General features: G+C 41.9%; 1 protein-coding gene across 1 annotated transcript in view; it reads left to right on the plus strand.

Annotated features, from left to right (window-relative positions):
- ROR1 (receptor tyrosine kinase like orphan receptor 1) overlaps positions 1-15,608 on the plus strand; it is a 169,563-nt gene extending 153,955 nt beyond the window's left edge. Inside the window, exon 9 of the mRNA XM_065885120.1 lies at positions 14,181-15,608. Coding sequence (XP_065741192.1) covers positions 14,181-15,608 — 1,428 coding nt within the window. The remainder of the gene's footprint in view (positions 1-14,180) is intronic.
- The last annotated feature ends 3,573 nt before the right edge of the window (positions 15,609-19,181 follow it).

Below are 19,181 nucleotides of genomic sequence, written 5' to 3' on the forward strand. Positions count from 1 at the left end.
AACAGAGGCTTTCTCTCCGGAAAGCCAGCACCCCAATCCCAGGCCTCTCGGGAAAGAGATTTCATTTAAATAACTTAGGATTCTTGCATCCACAGAAGCCTGCCTTTTCATTGTGTTCCAACTCCATAGGAACATTCATTCAACAAATATTTATCTTCTCTGTGGGTTAGTGACCATATTATTCTTTTGACCCTCATAAAGAGGAGATGCATCACTTTTTATACAATTTTAGGAAAAGAAATTGCCTTCACACTCAAATCAGTCCTTTTACCCAATAAAAAAAGTAGCATAATTGGGCCTGACACACAGTCCTCGTTTGATTTTATTTTGCTTTGCTGTTGAATTTTTTTTTTTAATTTAAAAAGTCTTAAAATATTTTTCTATTGCAAAGTCATACTTGTTGGTAAGGTTTTGGGGTTTCTTAAATGCTAAAAGAACTCATTTTTTAAGTATTCTGTTCCAAGCAACACCACTGTTCTCTCTCTTTTTTTTAAAATTTATTTATTTTATTTATTTATTTTTGGCTGTGTTGGGTCTTCGTTGCTGCGCGCGGGCTTTCTCTAATTGTGGCGAGCAGGGGCTACTCTTCGTTGCGGTGCGCGGGCTTCTCATTGCGGTGGCTTCTCTTCTTGCGGAGCATGGGCTCTAGGCACACGGGCTTCAGTAGTTGTGGCTCGCGGGCTCTAGAGCGCAGGCTCAGTAGTTGTGGCACGTGGGCTCAGTAGTTGTGATGCATGGACTTCGTTGCTCCGCGGCATATGGGAACTTCCTGGACCAGGGCTCAAACCCGTGTCCCCTGCATTGGCAGGTGGATTCTTAACCACTGAGTTCACTCGGTGGCTTGGGGAATGGGTGGCAGTGGAGGTTTAACTCGTGATATCCTAGCTGCTAGCTAGCCAACTTACATACGTTACAGCGTGTTACATAATAGCATGGTTAATCCCTATAAATGTAATAGGAGAAAATAGAAGGGTTAACATTATTTCACATTCATGTAGTCACACCTAGTTGACCGTTTACATATCCCATGACTTCAAATTTCTAGTGCAATAGTCTTTGTTCTGTGAGAATCTTTCCCTGTCATTTCTGTTATTAAGTTCTGAGAAGCCTTACAAATGCTGGAGCTCTGGGTGGGAGAGAGGGCCAGATCAGTTTGGTTCTAGTAGTCACTGTGCTGCAGCCACCATCCTGGGGAGGTGGGCTCCTCGTTGCTGTGGCAGGAATTATAGGAAGAATCATTTCCATTCGGAAAAATTACCCATGTTGTAGGTCAGCCTCAATCTGCAATTCAGTTCCATTCTAAGTGGAGGTTTATTTTGCAACACATGATATGTCCAACAGGCACGGTGTTTTGGATTTATGTTGTCTTTCAAATAAAGATCTCAGAGGGCTCCGTGGCACAAATAGAGAAAACTAATATATACTGAATGATACACATCATCAGGAACTATTCCAGGAGCTTTTACATTCATTATCTCATTTAATCCTCACACCTATTATATAAGGTAGGTATTATTATCACTCTCATACAACCAGGGTAACTGAGACTCCAAACCAGTTAAGTAACTTGCCTAAGGTCAAAGAGCTAGTAGTTGGAAGAGATAAAATGTGAATAGAGATTTTTCAGCTCTAGGGAGAGCCCTTGAACTTGCCCATGCCATGATAACTTTTTCACAGGACAAATCATGCTGGGAAGGGGCTATGGGGGCAGGCAAATGATTAAATATGACCCTCCATTTGTCAGTCTGGGCTGAACACTAACCACAGGATTCACCTGGCTCTGACAGACCTCCTGAAGAGGCCTGGATAACAGTTGTAAGCTTGAGTTACATAGCCCCGGTCCTGCCAGGGACATGTGAAATTTGGCCAGAGCAACAATAGTCCTCCATCCTCCATGGTCATGGAGACAAATGTAAAATATACGGGGATAAATTTTTCCTAAGACTTGGTGAAGCAAAACATTGTTTTCATCACTTCTGGACCGTCTCCGAAATGTGCCTTGCGAAATCTCCCAGTGTCAAGATTTCTCCAACACAGGGCTTAGAGTTTAGCCTTAAACAGCTCACAAGCAATTCTGAATCAGACTAGAAGTAGGAATGGCTCAAGAATATGTGACTGGGTTGAGGAGGGGAAAGGAAACAACAAAAACAAATGCTAACTTTTTTTTCTTACCCTCCTAAGAAGTTTGGCTCCAATCAAATTTGACTTATTCAGCTGTTTGTTTTGGTTCTTACTGAGTGCCTTTCCTGGAAAAAGCACAAAGAACTTTGTAGACCTTAAAGAAAATTCCCAAATGTAAACAGTCAATCTCTAAGACTGCTTTGAGAGGTCACTGACACATAAATATTACCCATACCTATAAAAGCTAAAAGGAAGGGACACACATAAGAAAGAAAGAGAAAAAAACAAAACAAAAAAAGTCTTGGAAAAAAAACACCCTACCAGAGTAAAATCAAAAGGATATTTGGAGGTTGAGATGAAAAAGGAATGAAGGGTAGAAGCTGGTCTGCCCTGGCCTCATTCTTATTTATCCAAATGAATGTGCCCTTCAGGGTTTAAACTATCTCTGTCCATCTCTCTCCACTTGCTGAGCTGATTTTACCCACCGTCCCCACCCCCTGCTGCCCCACCAACCTCAAGTGTTTGTATTAAGAAGAGGCTCCTCTGGGAGATTAGAAATCCATACCCTTCAGAGGTGACAATAGGCAGCTGCAGACAGACTGGCTGACGGGATCTGGCTTGAGTCCCCAGAGAGGTGAACGGTACAGTTGGAAGTTAAAACTTTTGAGGAGACATGAGTCTCTTTCTGACCTGTGGGGAAAGGAAGCCATGGACCAGACAGGCATCTTACGTCTGAGCCTTGAACAGTCAGGAAATGGAGATGCTCCCCTGGCTCCACCTCTAACTGCCCTGTGACCCTGAGTAGCCACTTAGCCCCTCTGTGTCTCAATTTTCTCGGCTGTTCAGAGAAAGAGGTCGACTGTGTTCATGCAAAGGACGGTTTGTTTATTTTTCTTTTATTTTGCTCAGCAAAAGATTTCAAGCCAGTCAGTTGGATTAGTTAATCTCCTATCTTTTCCATCTTTAAAATCTTCTGACAGTACTCTGGTGATGCAGGAACTACGTAGGGTTTTTCTATCTTGCATTACAAATTTTACAGTCTGAGTAAGGGGTTTTTTTTTTTAAGTACTGTGGAAAATGAACCTTCTCCAAGAAGCCTGGAAACTCTAACTTGCCATCTCTCCGATTCTTTCCCTCTGCCTCCCGCCCCACCCCTCCCCCCCCCCCAAGCTGTCACATCGGAAACACTGAGCAGTCTTGCTGAGGGAGGGAAGCTGTGGAGCTTGCCTCCTGGGGACTTAGAAGGGGAGCAGAGCCTCTCCGTCAAGCACAGGGTGAGCCAGTTCTGTCCTTCCCTATGTGACGCACCTATGTGGGATTTAGACCCTCAAAGAGGTTAAGGGTGGAGGAATTTGAGAATGAGGGTCAGGAAACCTAAATAAGCCTTTGGGTCAAACTCCTGCAGCTCCTGGCTGATGTAAGGAAGATTGGGGGGGAAGCAAAATTGGCCTATAGCTTTCTGAAACTGGTGGCTGTATTTTATTTCTCAACTAACCCTCATCTCTTGCCCGCTTCTCTGTTTCTCCGCTTCCAGGCTATTCCTCTCACCTTTTCCTTTCCAGCCAAGGTATTCAACCATTGCTGAATGTACTGACAGTTATGTTCCCTGGGCCTGTCCCTTCTGCTAGCAACATGCTTCCATCTAAAAATCCCTGCTGTGGTCAAGCCACTCCTTTGAAATCCCTGTTCTTATCCACTGTCACTACACTTAGTGCTAAAACGTCCTCAATAACTTTTCCACTCACTCCTTAAAGCCATTGTCTCCAAGGCTTCTGAGCTATCATTCTATTCACATGGCCTCTGGGGAATCACCAGTGATGTAATTTAATCCGATGGCCTTTCCCAAGTCTTCCTCCTCTTTAATTTCTCTGGAGCATTCGATATTCTTAACCACCATGTTGAAACACTTTCTCTTGGCTCTCCTACTATCTCCTCCCCTTTTCTTCACTAGCTCTTCTTCTTTTTAACTCCCCAAATGGGAGCCTCCTCTGATGTTTGTCAGTTCTCTTTCCTCTTTCTCTCTCTCATGCTGATTTCATCCTCTGGCATTGCTTTAGCTCCCACTTGACATAATGATTCCCCAATCTGGAAGGACCAAATCTCAAGTTATAGAATTCTTCCTCCCAGTATATAGGAGTCCACAGTCTCTGGGCCTAAGTTACCTTTCCAGCCACATTTGTTCCTAGTTTATTTCTAAGAGGTAGTATAATATACTTCAGAGATCAAGGATTTAGAGGCAGAGAGATATGATTACAAATCTTGCCTCCATTGTTTACTGGCCATGAGATCTTTGTTTTCTCATTTATAAAACAAGGATACAAATAGTACTTAAAAGAGATTTTTAAATGTATTTTTATTGCAGTATAATTCACACACATTACATTAGTTTCGGGTGTATAACATAATGATTCAATATTTTTATATAGTGCAAAATGATCACGACAATAAGCCTAGCTAACATCTGCCAACATACATCATTACAAAAGTTTTTTTCTTGTGACGAGAAGGCTTAAGATTTATTCTCTTAACAACTTTCAAATATACAATCAGTATTACGAACTATGTTGGCCATGCTGCACATTCCCCATAACTTACTTATTTTATAACTGGAAGTTCGTACCTTTTGACTCCTTTACCTGTTTTGCCTACCCCTTCCCTCCCCACTCTCCACCACTAGCAGCCACCAATCTATTCTAAATGAGCTGTTTCTGACACTTCAAGATAGCGTGTCTGGCACCTCACAGGTCCTCAACAGCTAGAAGTTACTATTATTTTTTTGTTACAGTGATGATATGAACAATCACAAACCTTTTAAATCAACCACCAAATGCTGTGTACCAGGTACTGTGGGCTGGGGAGGAAGCTATAGGATTCAGCAACGCACAGCATTAACTGGGGTGAGGGCAAGGCAATTAGAGCAAAGATTATAGAGGTAGCTCTTTAGATAGCTCTGGTATTCCTGTGCCCATCCAGTGAGCATAAGTCCTCCGCCCCACACCCTGTTCACACCCTGGATAAAATCCCTCAGGACAGAGAGGGTCTGATAGTGAAGACTGGGGGACTGTCCAGTACAGAGATCAGCTTACAACTATGTCTTTAGAAGTTTTACTTCTAGGGAGAATTAGTATTATGAATAAGCTGAAGTACTTCACATGCATTATCTCAATACAGTCTTTACAGTAACCCTCTGAAGTTGGTACTAATTTGAGCCTGATTTTGGGCGGTCAGAAAACTGAAGCTTGAGATTAAGAGTCTGCCCAAAGTCACACAGTTAGTGAGTGGGAGAGCCAAAACTCAAAGCCAGGTCTATCCAGGTCCAGAGCCCAAGTGTTCCCTATTTCAGCAGTCCCCAGCCTTTTTGGCGCCAGGGACCGGTTTCGTGGAAGACAATTTTTCCACAAATGGGGAGCGGGGGGATGGTTCAGACGTTCACGTGAGCGATGGGAAGTGGCAGATGAAGCTTCACTTGCTCGCGGACCAGTATCCGTCCGCAGCCCAGTGGTTGGGGACCCCTGCCCTGTTTCACTCTACTGCCTTAATTTTCAGGCTGACTGAAACACACAAGCCCAAGTTATGAGCACCACGGTAGCTCATGCTGACATTAAAATTACTGGCATCTGTTCTGCCTGTTTCCAGGCAGAATAGAACATCTCCTGTTGACATTATAAAGTAACTCCACCACAGAATCAATCCTGGTCACCACCAAACATTCAAACTAACTATCAGAAAGTTAACATTATAGAGAAAAGGACTGTTTCTGAAGTTAAATCACTTGCAGAGAAGTGCGGCTGAACTCTGAACAAATATGGCAAACTGTTGGTTGGAACTCCCTCTAGAATTTGATTGCATAAACCAGAAGGCACTTAGTTCAGCTGTAGTCTTTGAAAATGTTCATAATCTCCCAAAATCAAATGGTCGTGGCCTTTAAGCTTTTAGAATGTAATCATTTCCATTTATGAGTGGAGTCAGTTGTTTCACAATTCTAACATTGTTTACCTAAGAAGCAGTAAGATGCACAGGAAAAGAAAACAGGCTTTAGAGTCAGACAGATTCCTGTCAACAGCCAAGGCCAGATACTAAAAAAATCTCAATTTCACATACTCTCCAGGGCTCTTGTGCCCAACTCAGGTACAGCCTTCTGTTGAATGGTTTCGTTCACTTACCCCAGTCAACTAATGGGAGCAACAGAGGATCAGCCAGAGTAAGGTCTAGGTCATCAGAGGCCAGAGAGCAATTACACCTTAACATTCCACTTTTATACCAGTGGGCCTCATGTTTTTAAAATTGTGGAGCCTTCTGAGGATCAAATGAAAACTACCTCTTCTTCCCAGAAAAGTGCTTCATCTTTGGAGCCAGACACAGCTGGAGCTGAATCTTGACATCACTACCTAATAGTTGTGCTTCCGTAGGCAAGCTACTTAACCATTGAAGGCCTTAATTTCTTGATCCATAAAGTGGGGAAATCATAGTATGAATCTCACGGATTTGGGATGAGGGTTAAATGAGTTGATGCATTGAACACTGAGAGACCCCACAAGGGAGTGTAGTGTAGTCATGAGGAAGACAGACCCTGGAGTCTGAATTTACAACCTTCTAGTTGTGGGATCACTTAACCACTGTTCCTCAGGTTCTCCATCTGTAAAATGGGGATAATAGTCACAGTGACCAATTTCATAGCGTTATTGTGAGGATGAAAAGAATTAATATGTATAAAGCACTTATAGCCTAACACATAAAGAGCCCCCCCTCCCCAGATCGTAGCCATTATTATGATCTCAGTGTCTGGTACATGGCAAGTATTCAATACATGGTAGTTATTACTAAGCTCAAATTACAAACATCTAGGATAGGAGTTGTGTCCTCTCTCCTCATGGTTCTTAAATGGTTTCTCATACTCTATTCTGTGTGTATACTCTTTGGTACATAGTATATATAGTATCAATTGACTGACTGAGGTAACCAGCTATGAAAATATATCCCACAAAGTTGGCTGCACATGAAAATATAATAAACCGATGACATGGCCCAAGCTACAACGTGATTTCTATTTCAAAACCTTGAATCTCTCTGACAGTAGCCATGCAGAATGTAACCCAGCGAAATACCAGTCGATGGCTCTTACATTTTTCTCTAGCTGGCATTTCCAAAGCATCTCCCGAAGCACAGTATAGTCTCTTGTCTCGTGTAAGTCAGAATCATTCAGTCAGGTTCTACAGACACACTGTGGTCATTCATTGTGCCGGGAGCAGGGTTCTCTCATTTATTCCAGTCCCAGAGCATCCTTATCACCTGGCAAGTTGTCAGAACTGCAGAATCTGACTTACAGAATTAGAAACTCTAGGAGTGAGGCCTAGCAATCTGTGTTTTAACAGGCCCTCTGGGGGATTCCAGTGCCTGCTCTGGTGTAGACTCTGCTGATCAACTTGAGATTCAGAGAGTAAGTCCACAAGGAATACAGTTCTCAGAGAAAACTGTGCTTTCAAAGAGAAACAGACCTGGTCATGCCCTCCTATTACCCAAACTTACCCCCTAACTTCAATAGGGTCTGCTTCATTATTCCTCTAATAGGGTGAGGACAAATGTCACTGTGTGGGGCCCACTCTTCTCCTACAGATACTTGTATACAGCTAGAATCGGCAAATGTGTATAGCAAAAGAGATTTGTAAAAGGGCAGCAGCCTTGGGACATGAGGAATGGGAAAGGAACAGGTATAGGGGCTGCAAGGACTATAGGAGGAGGTTTGGGTCCATTGTAGGAACATGAACTTTAGTCCTTTTCCAGCACCTGCTGCTGGAGCCAACTTCCTGTCCCAGAGCACCGCCCTGAGCTCTGGTTCCCTCCACCCTCATGTGGCTCTGCTTTTCATCTGTGTGTCTACTTCAAATTGGACACAAAAGTAGAGCGATCAGTCATGCCCTGTTCAGGTTAGAGGTGAAAAGTCACAGAGCGGGATCCGTGCTGCATGCCAAGGTTGATGGCCATCACAGAATGCTCATCTCATTTCCTGTGGTAGTCACTTAGGAAAAGTGAGCAGGAAATGGCAGCTTAGTCGCAAGCAGTGTCCTCCAGAGGAGTCGTTTCAAGTGTATTATCACCTAAGGTGTAACTTCCCAGAGGTGGAAAGACATAAAGTCACTGAGTCTGTCTGCCTTATCCATCTGCCATCTACATAATTACAATTTTTAAAAACTACCCATGGTTCATTGCTTTCATACCTAAAGTTAATGGATCTAAAAGGGGCACATGTCCCCACTTAGTATTCATCACTCAGGTGAGAGAAGCCACCAACATCCGCCTGGCCTCTCTAGCAGCTGTTTAGACAGGACTGCAGTACTCACAGCGACTCACATCTAAGGACTCACATCTAAAATATTCTCCCTTCATTTTCCTCCAGTGAAGAGCTCATTTAAACCTGAATGCAGTTGTTCTTCAAAAACTTCTAGGGGAAGAAGCACAATTGGATTTTAGAATAATGTATCAACTTCTACATCAACTTTGATTTTTCTCCCCCCCAAAAAAAATTATATAATTTTTTAAACCGCACTGAGGCAGATGTGTGTTTACTTTGAGAAGTAAAAATGTTAACATTTAAACTGAAAGCCTGTTTCAGTTTTAAGGTACTTAATTGCCTTACAGCATATAATAAACGGAGCCCATCTTGTCATTCAACTAATGGAGGGAGTGATAAAGAGATAGGAGCCCAGGACCCTATTCATTCCAGTTTTCCTTTGTACTTGGTTTACTTTGGCATCGTGCCTCATGTGTATTTTACACTTCTTTACATTTTGTACATCCCTGTATGACAAATACTTGTCAAACAAAAACTAAACAGATTTATAACCCCTTAACTTGAAATGAGCCAAAATTGAACTGCCAAAACTTTATGACTTCATTTTCTTTCATAGTTTTCCACTACATTGGTTCAAGCAGACAAACCCCACTTGAGGTCAAGCAGAGGTCATTTCACTTTCATTACCAAAATATAATTTACAATATGCCAGACCTAAACAAGTTTAGCCTAAAGGGTCTGTATAATGTAAACCATCTGTTCCTCAACAATACAGCTAATTTCCTGCCGTCACCATACAGTCTACTGACTGCTTCTTTAAGGGTTTTTATGATTTTTTAACTAGGTCAGGATTTATGTAAAATTTGAAAATGAGTCTATAGTTAAGACTCATTTGTACCAAATAACTTGAGCATTTAAAAACTGCAAATCACTGTGTAAATTGTTCCCCTGAAACCAAGCTCTGAGCAGTTTTTTCCTGGGTATTTCTATGCTGGCTGCTGCACAGGTGTTCCAAGGAAAGGTTTTGTGAAATTGGTCATTTTGGTTACTTTCTGTGCTTTTTTTCCAAAGCAAATCCCCAAATTTGGTTCTGACTAACTCTGATGAACTATCCCTTCCTTCTGTCAGCTGGAGATGATTTGGGACTCTATGCCGTCTGGCCCACCAGGTGTTGGGGAGCTATGACAAGACACACTTTGGGTCAAAACATACTTTTTCATCTGTCTGGACAGAGAGAAAGAAGAACAATTATCATTCCACAGAGTGACCACACACTGAAGGCTGACCTCACAGCCCTGCAAGGTGTCAGGCCCCAGGCTGAGCCTCCAGAGACATGCTGTGTCCAACTGGGGTTGCCGGCCAGCCAGCTTCTCTGGTTTCAAACAGAAGGCCTTGTACACACAAGGGCAGCAATTTTGGCTCTCCTAAAAATTCTTGATACTTTTCTAAGCCTCTTTCTCCATCTGTAAAATGGCAAGAGTAAGAGTTCTTCTTCCAAAGGTGAATACCAGAGGACTAATTTTCTTACCTCAGTGTATGGGAATGCAGCCGGCTTTCTTAGCCGTGAAGCCCCAGGGGCCATGTGTCAGGCCAGCGCCAAGGTCCCGTCCACCTCCTCTTCTCTTCCAGTCCCCACCAGTTTGGCCTGCTTGCTTCCCTTCCCATCTGCCACCATCCACTCTTCCACGTGGGTCTTTGCTCCCTCCACCTCCATCCGCATTTCCCAGAATCCTCAGAGGAGCAGACCACAGGCCACTCAAATTCTTACCCGCCCTCGGGTTCCAAAACAGAGTCTCTGTCATTTTTAAAGAATTTTTTTAAAAACCAGCAACTACAGGAGAACAGAGAAAGATTAACAAGAAGAAATTTAAACATTCGTTTTTTAAACATAGAATTATAGATGACTGTCTAGAGCTATTTAAGGCTGTAAATGGATCTAAATCATTTGCATTGACTCCACTTTCTGGATTACTTCCCTAAGAAGGATAATAAAATTGATTTAAAGAGCACTTATTAGGTGGAAATTACTTTCATACATTGTTGCATTTAATCCCTACTGTAATTATGGAAACTAGATATTATTTTATTTTATAGATATGGAAATAGAGGTTCAGAAAAGTTAGGAAACTCACCCAAGGTCAGCCACCTAATATATAGGACTTATCCCACGAGGTTGTTATAGTAAATGAGTTAATATTTGTCAAGTGCTCAGAATAGTGTCTGGCGCATAGTAAGTGCTATATAAATATTAACTATTAATAATAGAAAGCGGCAGGTCCAAGATGCAAATTCAGATTTGCATGAGTCCAAAGGTTACATGATTTGAATTACCCCACACTGCCTATGGGTTAAGCTTCAGCAGGGGAAGGGGGAAGAGTCCTAACGCCTCATTAGATCAGTCTAATATTCCTTAGGTTTAGTTCCTCATTCCCACTTTCCCTCAAAAGTAGTTTATTACTCAGTCCTATACCCTTCTCTATCACCAAAAGCATGGGGGATCCTGTTTAAATCAAAAAGTAAGGGCTTCCCTGGTGGCGCAGTGGTTGAGAGTCTGCCTGCCGATGCAGGGGACACAGGTTCGTGCCCGGGTCTGGGAAGATCCCACATGCCGCGGAGCGGCTGGGCCCGTGAGCCATGGCCACTGGGCCTGCGTGTCTGGACCCTGCGCTCCGCAACGGAAGAGGCCACAACAGTGAGAGGCCCACGTACCACAAAAAAATTTTAAAATAATAAAAAATAAATTAAAAAAAAAAGTAATACCTACCATGCCATTCAAGGGACTTTCACATAAATTGGATTCATTTACATCATTAGGTAAAGTTCTGATGGAAATCCCTGTTGTAATGTCATGTGGGAAAAATTCACTTTGGATTACTCTGGCCACGAAAGCACAATCAATCTGAGGGCTGAGGGCTGCAGGAGTTACAAAGTAGGCTTGGTTACTCTTCCCATCACCTACATTCTGTTCTCCCAAAGGAACTCCGTAGCAACCACAGAATCCTGACCCTAGAAGCAAAAGGAAAAACAGTGAAGGAATTGTGATTGCAGAATAAATTTCCTGGATTCAGTCAGATAGAAAGATGGGTCATATGTTTTTAAATTATTCATTTTTTTGAATTGATAATATATTCACCTGGTTCATAAATTCAAAAGTATAAAAAAGCAGGGCTTCCCTGGTGGCGCAGTGGTTGAGAGTCCGCCTGCCGACGCAGGGGACACGGGTTCGTGCCCCAGTCCAGGAAGATCCCACATGCCGTGGAGCGGCTGGGCCCGTGAGCCATGGCCGCTGAGCCTGCGCCACCGGAGCCTGTGCTCTGCAGCGGGAGAGGCCACAACGGCGAGAGGCCCGTGTACCACAAAAACGAAACCAAAAAAGTATAAAAAAGCATAAAGTGAAAAATCTCCCACCTCTGCCCCCCTCCCCCCAGTTCCCACAGCAGTAACCACTGCTATTTCTTGAGTATCCTTCCAGAGTTTCTTTATGCCTATGGACAGAAATATGAATATATTCATTTTTTTTCTCCTCCTCTTTCACACAAAAGCAGCATACAGCATTAACTGTTCTTTTGCTTTTTATTTTTAACTTAGTAGTAGGATTTTGGATATCAGTACATAGAAAGTGTCCTCATTTGCTCTTACAACTGTATAATATTCTTACAAATGTATAATATTGTTTTTACTAGCTCCATCACAATTAATCAGTTTCCACTAAGTAGACATTTAGGTTATTTCTAATCTGTTACAAACAATACTATAATTAATAGGACTGTATTAATAAGCTTCAATTGCCTAAATGTTTAAAGCAAGAAGTTGCCATTACTTTCAGCAGAAGTAACTTTACTGTAAGACATTTATAAATACAAACCCCATAAAATCTGCTTTAACAAATTAGTGAGACCTATAGATGATAAGAAATATTATTTGCATGGAGGAATTAATGTTTCAAAATTCTCAGTTCTATTTTGTCCTCTTAAGTGGGTATTTTGCTGCAAGTTTATTTACACTTATAATTAGGTTAATGGGCATTTTGCCCTGCAAAAATTAGCCTAGAACAGAGCTAATCATCATGAATTCTAGATTAGTAGAGTTTGGGTTAGAGAAAATTTTTAGTTAATTTTCTAAACTGTTGATTTAAACTGTGTACAGAGAGCTCTGAATTCCCTATGTATTTGCAAAATTATCAGCTTCAATTGGGATACTCACAGCAGTACTTTTTTCTAAAAAAATAAGGATTTAAAGTGCATTTAAAGGGATTATTTAAAAAATCAGTTTAGGTACAAATGCATTGCTTTTATGACTTTTTCCCTAACAAATTAGATTAAATGTCAGGATAGATCAGAGGTGAATTTCAAAAATAGTAAAAACACATGACATAATAGATGTTTACTGTCAAGATCAAATGTCACAATTTAATATTTATTTTCATTGTGAGCTAGATGCTTTCTCCTGTCTGTTTTCAGGTCAATCAGTAAATAACCCACTTGCAAAGCCACAGAGATGATCGGTTGGTTCGAAAGGCAATAGCTCCCTTCAAATAACTGAAATCTGGGGGACTTCCTGGAGGTCCAGTGGTTAAGACTTCGTGCTCCCAATGCAGGCGGCATGGGTTCAATCCCTGGTCGGGGAACTAAGATACCGCATGCCACACGGTGTAGCCAAAAAAAAAAAAGAAAACTTGAAATATGATTGAGAGGACAAAGTATATTGGTAAAAAGAGCAGCAATAGCAAGGTAATAATAGCTAAAAGTTCAGTAGCCCTTACCATGTGCCAGACATCATGCTGAACACTTGACAGATGTTAACCTACTAAAAGTTCACAAGAACCCTACGAGATAAGTACGATTATCATCCCAGTTTATAGATGAGGGAATTGAAGCACAGAGTGGTTAAATATTGTACCCAGGGTCACACGGCCGGTAAGTGGAGAGGGCAGGATTCCAATATGAACTGTGGCTGTGGAGGTCAGCGTGTAGCCAGTCACCTCACTGCATCCTGCACATAGTGGCATTCAGACGGTAAAGCCAGAGGGATTCCACGGGAGGCAAAGAACAGAGCGGTCAGGGAGAGTTTCAGAGCAAGATTCGATAGGTAGAGAGAAGCACATTCCAAACCTCCCCCACCTCTACTATGAGCACCTCAGAACAGCCTTTTGTTTTGGTTTCTCTGGCTTTTAGCTCAATATATACCTTAGAAATAGGAGAGCATTGGAAGAACAAAGGTATTAGGCAAGAACATGCATGCCATTTGCATGTGGACAATGAGGAGACCTATTCAGCCTAAGTGATGCCATCATGTGGAGGTGTAGCAAGGGTAAGACCAGGTCACAAATACTCTTAGGTCCCAGGCTAAGGACTAAGGCTGTATCCTCAGCATCAGTGCTTCTCACACTCTAACATTCACCAGAATCACCTGGGGTCTTGTTAAATGCACATCATGATTCAGTAGGTCCGAGGTGGGTCCAAGAGTCTGCATTTGTAGTGAGCTTCAATGTTGCTCTTCCCAAGACCACTCTTTGAGTAGCAAGATTCAAGGTAACAGCAGGAAACCACTGTTGGAGCAGGGGGTGTGCATGGAGGGATAGGGGAGTGATGGACGAAAATCTGCCATGCCAAAGTTGCAGCCAACAATTCTAAGGACTTCTAGATGTACAATGTTGTAATTAATTTGATGTACAGAACCTTTCTCAATATGCCTCACCCCTCCTTTCAGATGCCAGGATGTCTTGCCTTAGAAAATGTTTTAAACCACACTTTGCCTTTCTTTCATACAGAGCAAGGCTAAAGAGCTCCCTCTTTCTGCTGTACGTTTTATGGAAGAATTGGGTGAATGTGCCTTTGGAAAGATCTATAAGGGCCACCTCTATCTCCCAGGCATGGACCATGCTCAGTTAGTTGCTATAAAGACCTTGAAAGACTATAACAACCCCCAGCAATGGACAGAATTTCAACAGGAAGCCTCCCTGATGGCCGAACTACACCACCCCAATATTGTCTGCCTTCTAGGGGCTGTCACTCAGGAACAACCTGTGTGTATGCTTTTTGAGTATATGAATCAGGGGGATCTCCACGAGTTCCTCATCATGCGGTCCCCACATTCAGATGTTGGCTGTAGCAGTGATGAAGATGGGACTGTAAAATCCAGCCTGGATCACGGAGATTTTCTACACATTGCAATTCAGATTGCAGCCGGCATGGAATACCTGTCTAGTCACTTCTTTGTCCATAAGGACCTTGCAGCTCGCAATATTTTAATCGGAGAGCAACTTCACGTAAAGATTTCAGACCTTGGGCTTTCCAGAGAAATATACTCCGCTGATTACTACAGGGTGCAGAGTAAGTCTTTGCTTCCCATTCGCTGGATGCCCCCTGAAGCCATCATGTATGGCAAATTCTCTTCTGATTCAGATATCTGGTCTTTTGGGGTTGTCTTGTGGGAGATATTCAGTTTTGGACTCCAGCCATATTATGGATTTAGTAACCAGGAAGTGATCGAAATGGTGAGAAAACGACAGCTGTTACCATGCTCCGAAGACTGCCCCCCCAGAATGTACAGCCTCATGACAGAGTGTTGGAATGAGATTCCTTCCAGGAGACCAAGATTTAAAGATATTCACGTCCGGCTTCGGTCCTGGGAGGGACTCTCAAGTCATACCAGCTCTACTACTCCTTCCGGTGGAAATGCCACCACGCAGACAACCTCCCTTAGTGCCAGCCCAGTGAGTAATCTCAGTAACCCCAGATATCCCAATTACATGTTCCCGAGCCAGGGTATTACACCACAGGGCCAGATTGCTGGTTTCATCAGCCCACCAATACCTCAGAACCAGCGATTCATCCCCATCAATGGATACCCAATACCTCCTGGATACGCAGCGTTTCCAGCTGCCCACTATCAGCCAGCAGGTCCTCCCAGAGTGATTCAGCACTGCCCACCTCCCAAGAGTCGGTCCCCGAGCAGTGCCAGTGGGTCGACTAGTACTGGTCATGTGACCAGCCTACCTTCATCAGGATCAAATCAGGAAGCAAATATTCCCTTACTACCACACATGTCAATTCCGAATCACCCCGGTGGAATGGGTATCACCGTTTTTGGCAACAAGTCTCAAAAACCCTACAAAATAGACTCAAAGCAACCATCTTTGCTAGGAGACTCCAACATTCATGGACACACCGAATCTATGATTTCTGCAGAACTGTAAAATGCACAGCTTTTGTAAATGTGGTGCACAGGAAAAACTAGGAAGTCGTAGAAAAGATTTATATTCAAATGTTTTTATTAAAGTAAGGTTCTCATTTAGCAGACATTGCAACAAGTATCTTCTGTGAAGTTTAACTGTGTCTTACCAACCAGGGCAAACACCAGCCAGAAAAAAAACATTGTGGGATTAACACTCCATCAGGGTGTAGGCCATGCCACTGGGATTGGTACATCTGGTTTCAAGTACTGAAAACTGCAAACCAGTGAAGAGGAAACGAACCTTCTGACTAAGTATCAAACCAAAAAGGAAAGTCAAATGGTGCTTTGTGTATTCACCTTTGGCTGCCATGACTGTTCTCTCCCCAAAATGTATATACCATAGCATTTGTCTACCTGCTGTCTTTTCTTCAGGACAGATGTTCAGGAATTATGTTGATTCAATTTAGACTCTGTGCATGTTTGTATGGAAGTGATGTTCAGAATCAGTGAGGAAACTTTAGGCCAGATTTAAAATCCCAGATGGAAACGAGCCATAAGTGTAAGTTTCCCTGAAGCCTTCTACACAGTGGGGCTTCTTTGGGAACGTGAGAAGTGTGCCTCTTTGTGAGTCTCCTCTGTTGATCATGAAGGCTTTTTCCACAGTGTGTTTACACAAGCCCTTGAAATAACATAGGGCATCAGATCATAAGGCTAGATGTGGATGCTGAAATTGACCACCGGTTGATAGTTCACTGTGTTGCGTTAGAAATGAGGCACCAAAGGCAGCACAGTCAGGAAAATGGCCCCTTGGCCTTGATCAGCATCCATGGGAAAGGAACAAGGGTTCCCATGGGGACAGCCTCACAGGAGCGTCCCTGGACCAATAACATTGAAGAATAGAGGTGTGGCTACGGACCAGCCCATCCATGCTTGCATCCTCCTGCTTATGAGCTGTCTAAGGTATGGGGGTGCATATGATTAGTGGACTCTGGGGAAGGAGGAAACTCTCTGACACCAGTATCTAGTTAATTTAAAGTTTCTCTCACTTTTTTTTTTTTTTTCTGATCTGGAAATGTTCACAGATTTTATTCTAGCACCAAGAGTTATGACAATGTATTCATAGTGTTAGTTGGAATCCAAAGACTATGAATTCTATTTGCAAAATGTTACAGTATTTTTATAAAAATAAGTACTGAGTTCTCACTTCAAAGATAACCATGAACTGAAATTTTTAAGCTGGTAACTAGAAGCAACGTGATCATTTTTGCCTTAGTTAGAGGAAGGAAGGTATCAAATGTGCATCTCATGCCTTACCTGCTAGCCATCTTCTGCCAAGTTTAGAATTCTTATGGGTTTCAAGTTCTACATAGAAAGGAATGTTATGATTGATTTTTCTCTTGTTAAAAGAATAACTCATTTATTCTAAGAGCAATGTCTCAAAGTCTCATTTTTTTATTTTACAGCTGAAGAGACTTATAAAGAGACTTACAGGATATAAAGTAATTCCTGGAAATGATATTTGATGAGGAGAATGTAAGAGACTTAGAAGCACGTTGACATTTCAATTTTGTAAAACAAAAAATTCAATTAGGATGAGAAATCAAAGAAATATGTTTACCAAAATATGTTGCAATTTTCCCAAACACTGAATCTTCAGACAACAAATGTGGACTTATAGGTACTGTGAACACAAAGAATTGGCTATATTCAGATTTATTCAGAAATAAATTAAGACATATTTTTATGGCATAAATAAGCTGATTCAGAAGTTACATTTCTTAACTTTAGGTAGAGGAGAATATTTGTATCCTTTTGTTGCTATGCAACTGTTTAATGACGAAGATTCAAACCACAGTTTTGTATATCATACGACAATCAATTGTTTTCCAAGAATATTTATTATTTTAAGTAAACACAATTTCAGTGAACCTGAGTTTTTCTAGGAGTCCCTTAAAGGGAAAGTAGCATTCCATGAGCCAGTAAGATATCTACTCTGGAAAAACATTACTATGGGTAAAAAATAAATTCAAATTAGTTTTTTATAAAGAACTATAACATTTATTTTAAACATTTTATAATTACTGAAGTCATTAAGGTGAGCAAACTAAATTTCAAAACCACTTGTAATAATGTATTTTATAATAGCACTGTGATACTACATAACACAGTCCCTTTTGTATTAAAATAGTATTTTTTTCACAGACTGAAAAATATCTTTTGCTTTGTGGACAATGTTTTGTAAGATGACTTTATTTTCAGATCTTTTCTCTTTTTTGCACAAAACTATGTTTATGGTTTGTATCACAGAAGTGAAATATATCTCTGCATTTTTATATCTGGTCTGTTTCCTTGTTTCCTTTGTTTGTTTTTAACTCGGTATAGATTTTCTTCAAATATATAATGGCAGTATTCAGATATCTCACCCTATCATATCTTTCCTTATTTTCACTGCATGCATTTAATCACTGTATTACTTAATGTTTGATTTGTTATTATGGGCATTTCAAATAGACAAGCATGGAATTGTAATGACAAGAAGCTTATTTTATATTGAGGATATATGCATTTGTATTTCACACACCAGAGATGATATTAAACACTGATTATTTTATGCTGCTGTTTATTAAAAATGTTTACCATAAAATATTATTTCCTGAATATTGCTATCATGGAGGTATTTGGGAACTTTAATATTATCTCTCCTAATGTTTGACATTTCATAGAAAGAGGAATCATAATTCGTATTTACTGCTATTTCATTGAAATGATTATTTTTAAGTAAGCTTTTAAAATAGACTTGGACATTCTTTTGCTAGTGACCACAGGTGGAGGGCAGAATCCCAGTGACTTTATGACCATATATCACCCACCTATATATGGCAAGATTCTAATTTTTAAAATCAAAATAATATATTGAATAATTACTTAACAATCAAATGTAATGTGAAAATCGGTTTTTAAAGTTGCATATTTTTCTGCCTTGATGTTTCCATGTGAACTTAGACATCAAAAATCATCTTAGGAGGGGGACCTTGAAGATGGCGGAAGAGTAAGACGCGGAGATCGCCTTCCTCCCCACGGATACACCAGAAATACATCCACACGTGGAACAACTCCTACAGAACTCCTACTGAAGGCTGGCAGAAGACCTCAGACCTCCCAAAAGGCAAGAAACTCCCCCACGTAACTGGGTAGGGCAAAAGAAAAAACAGAGACAAAAGAATAAGGACGGCACCTGCACCAGTGGGAGGGAGCTGTAAAGGAGGAAAAGTTTCCACACACTAGGAAGCCCCTCCGCGGGCGGAGACTGCGGGAGGCGGAGGGGGCAGTTTCGGGACCGCGGAGTAGTGCACAGCGACGGGTGCGGAGGGCAAAGCGGGGAGATTCCTGCACAGACGATCGGTGCCGACCAGCACTCACCAACCCGAGAGGCTTGCTGCTCACCCACCGGGGCGGGCGGGGCTGCGAGCTGAGGCTCGGGTTTTGGTTTTGGACGGAGCTCAGGGAGAGGACTGGGGTTGGCGGCTTGAACATAGCCTGAAGGGGTTAGTGCACCACGACTAGCCAGGAGGGAGTTCGGGGAAAAGCCTGCACC

Source organism: Phocoena phocoena, chromosome 1, assembly GCF_963924675.1.
Source record: "Phocoena phocoena chromosome 1, mPhoPho1.1, whole genome shotgun sequence".
NCBI lineage: Eukaryota > Metazoa > Chordata > Mammalia > Artiodactyla > Phocoenidae > Phocoena > Phocoena phocoena.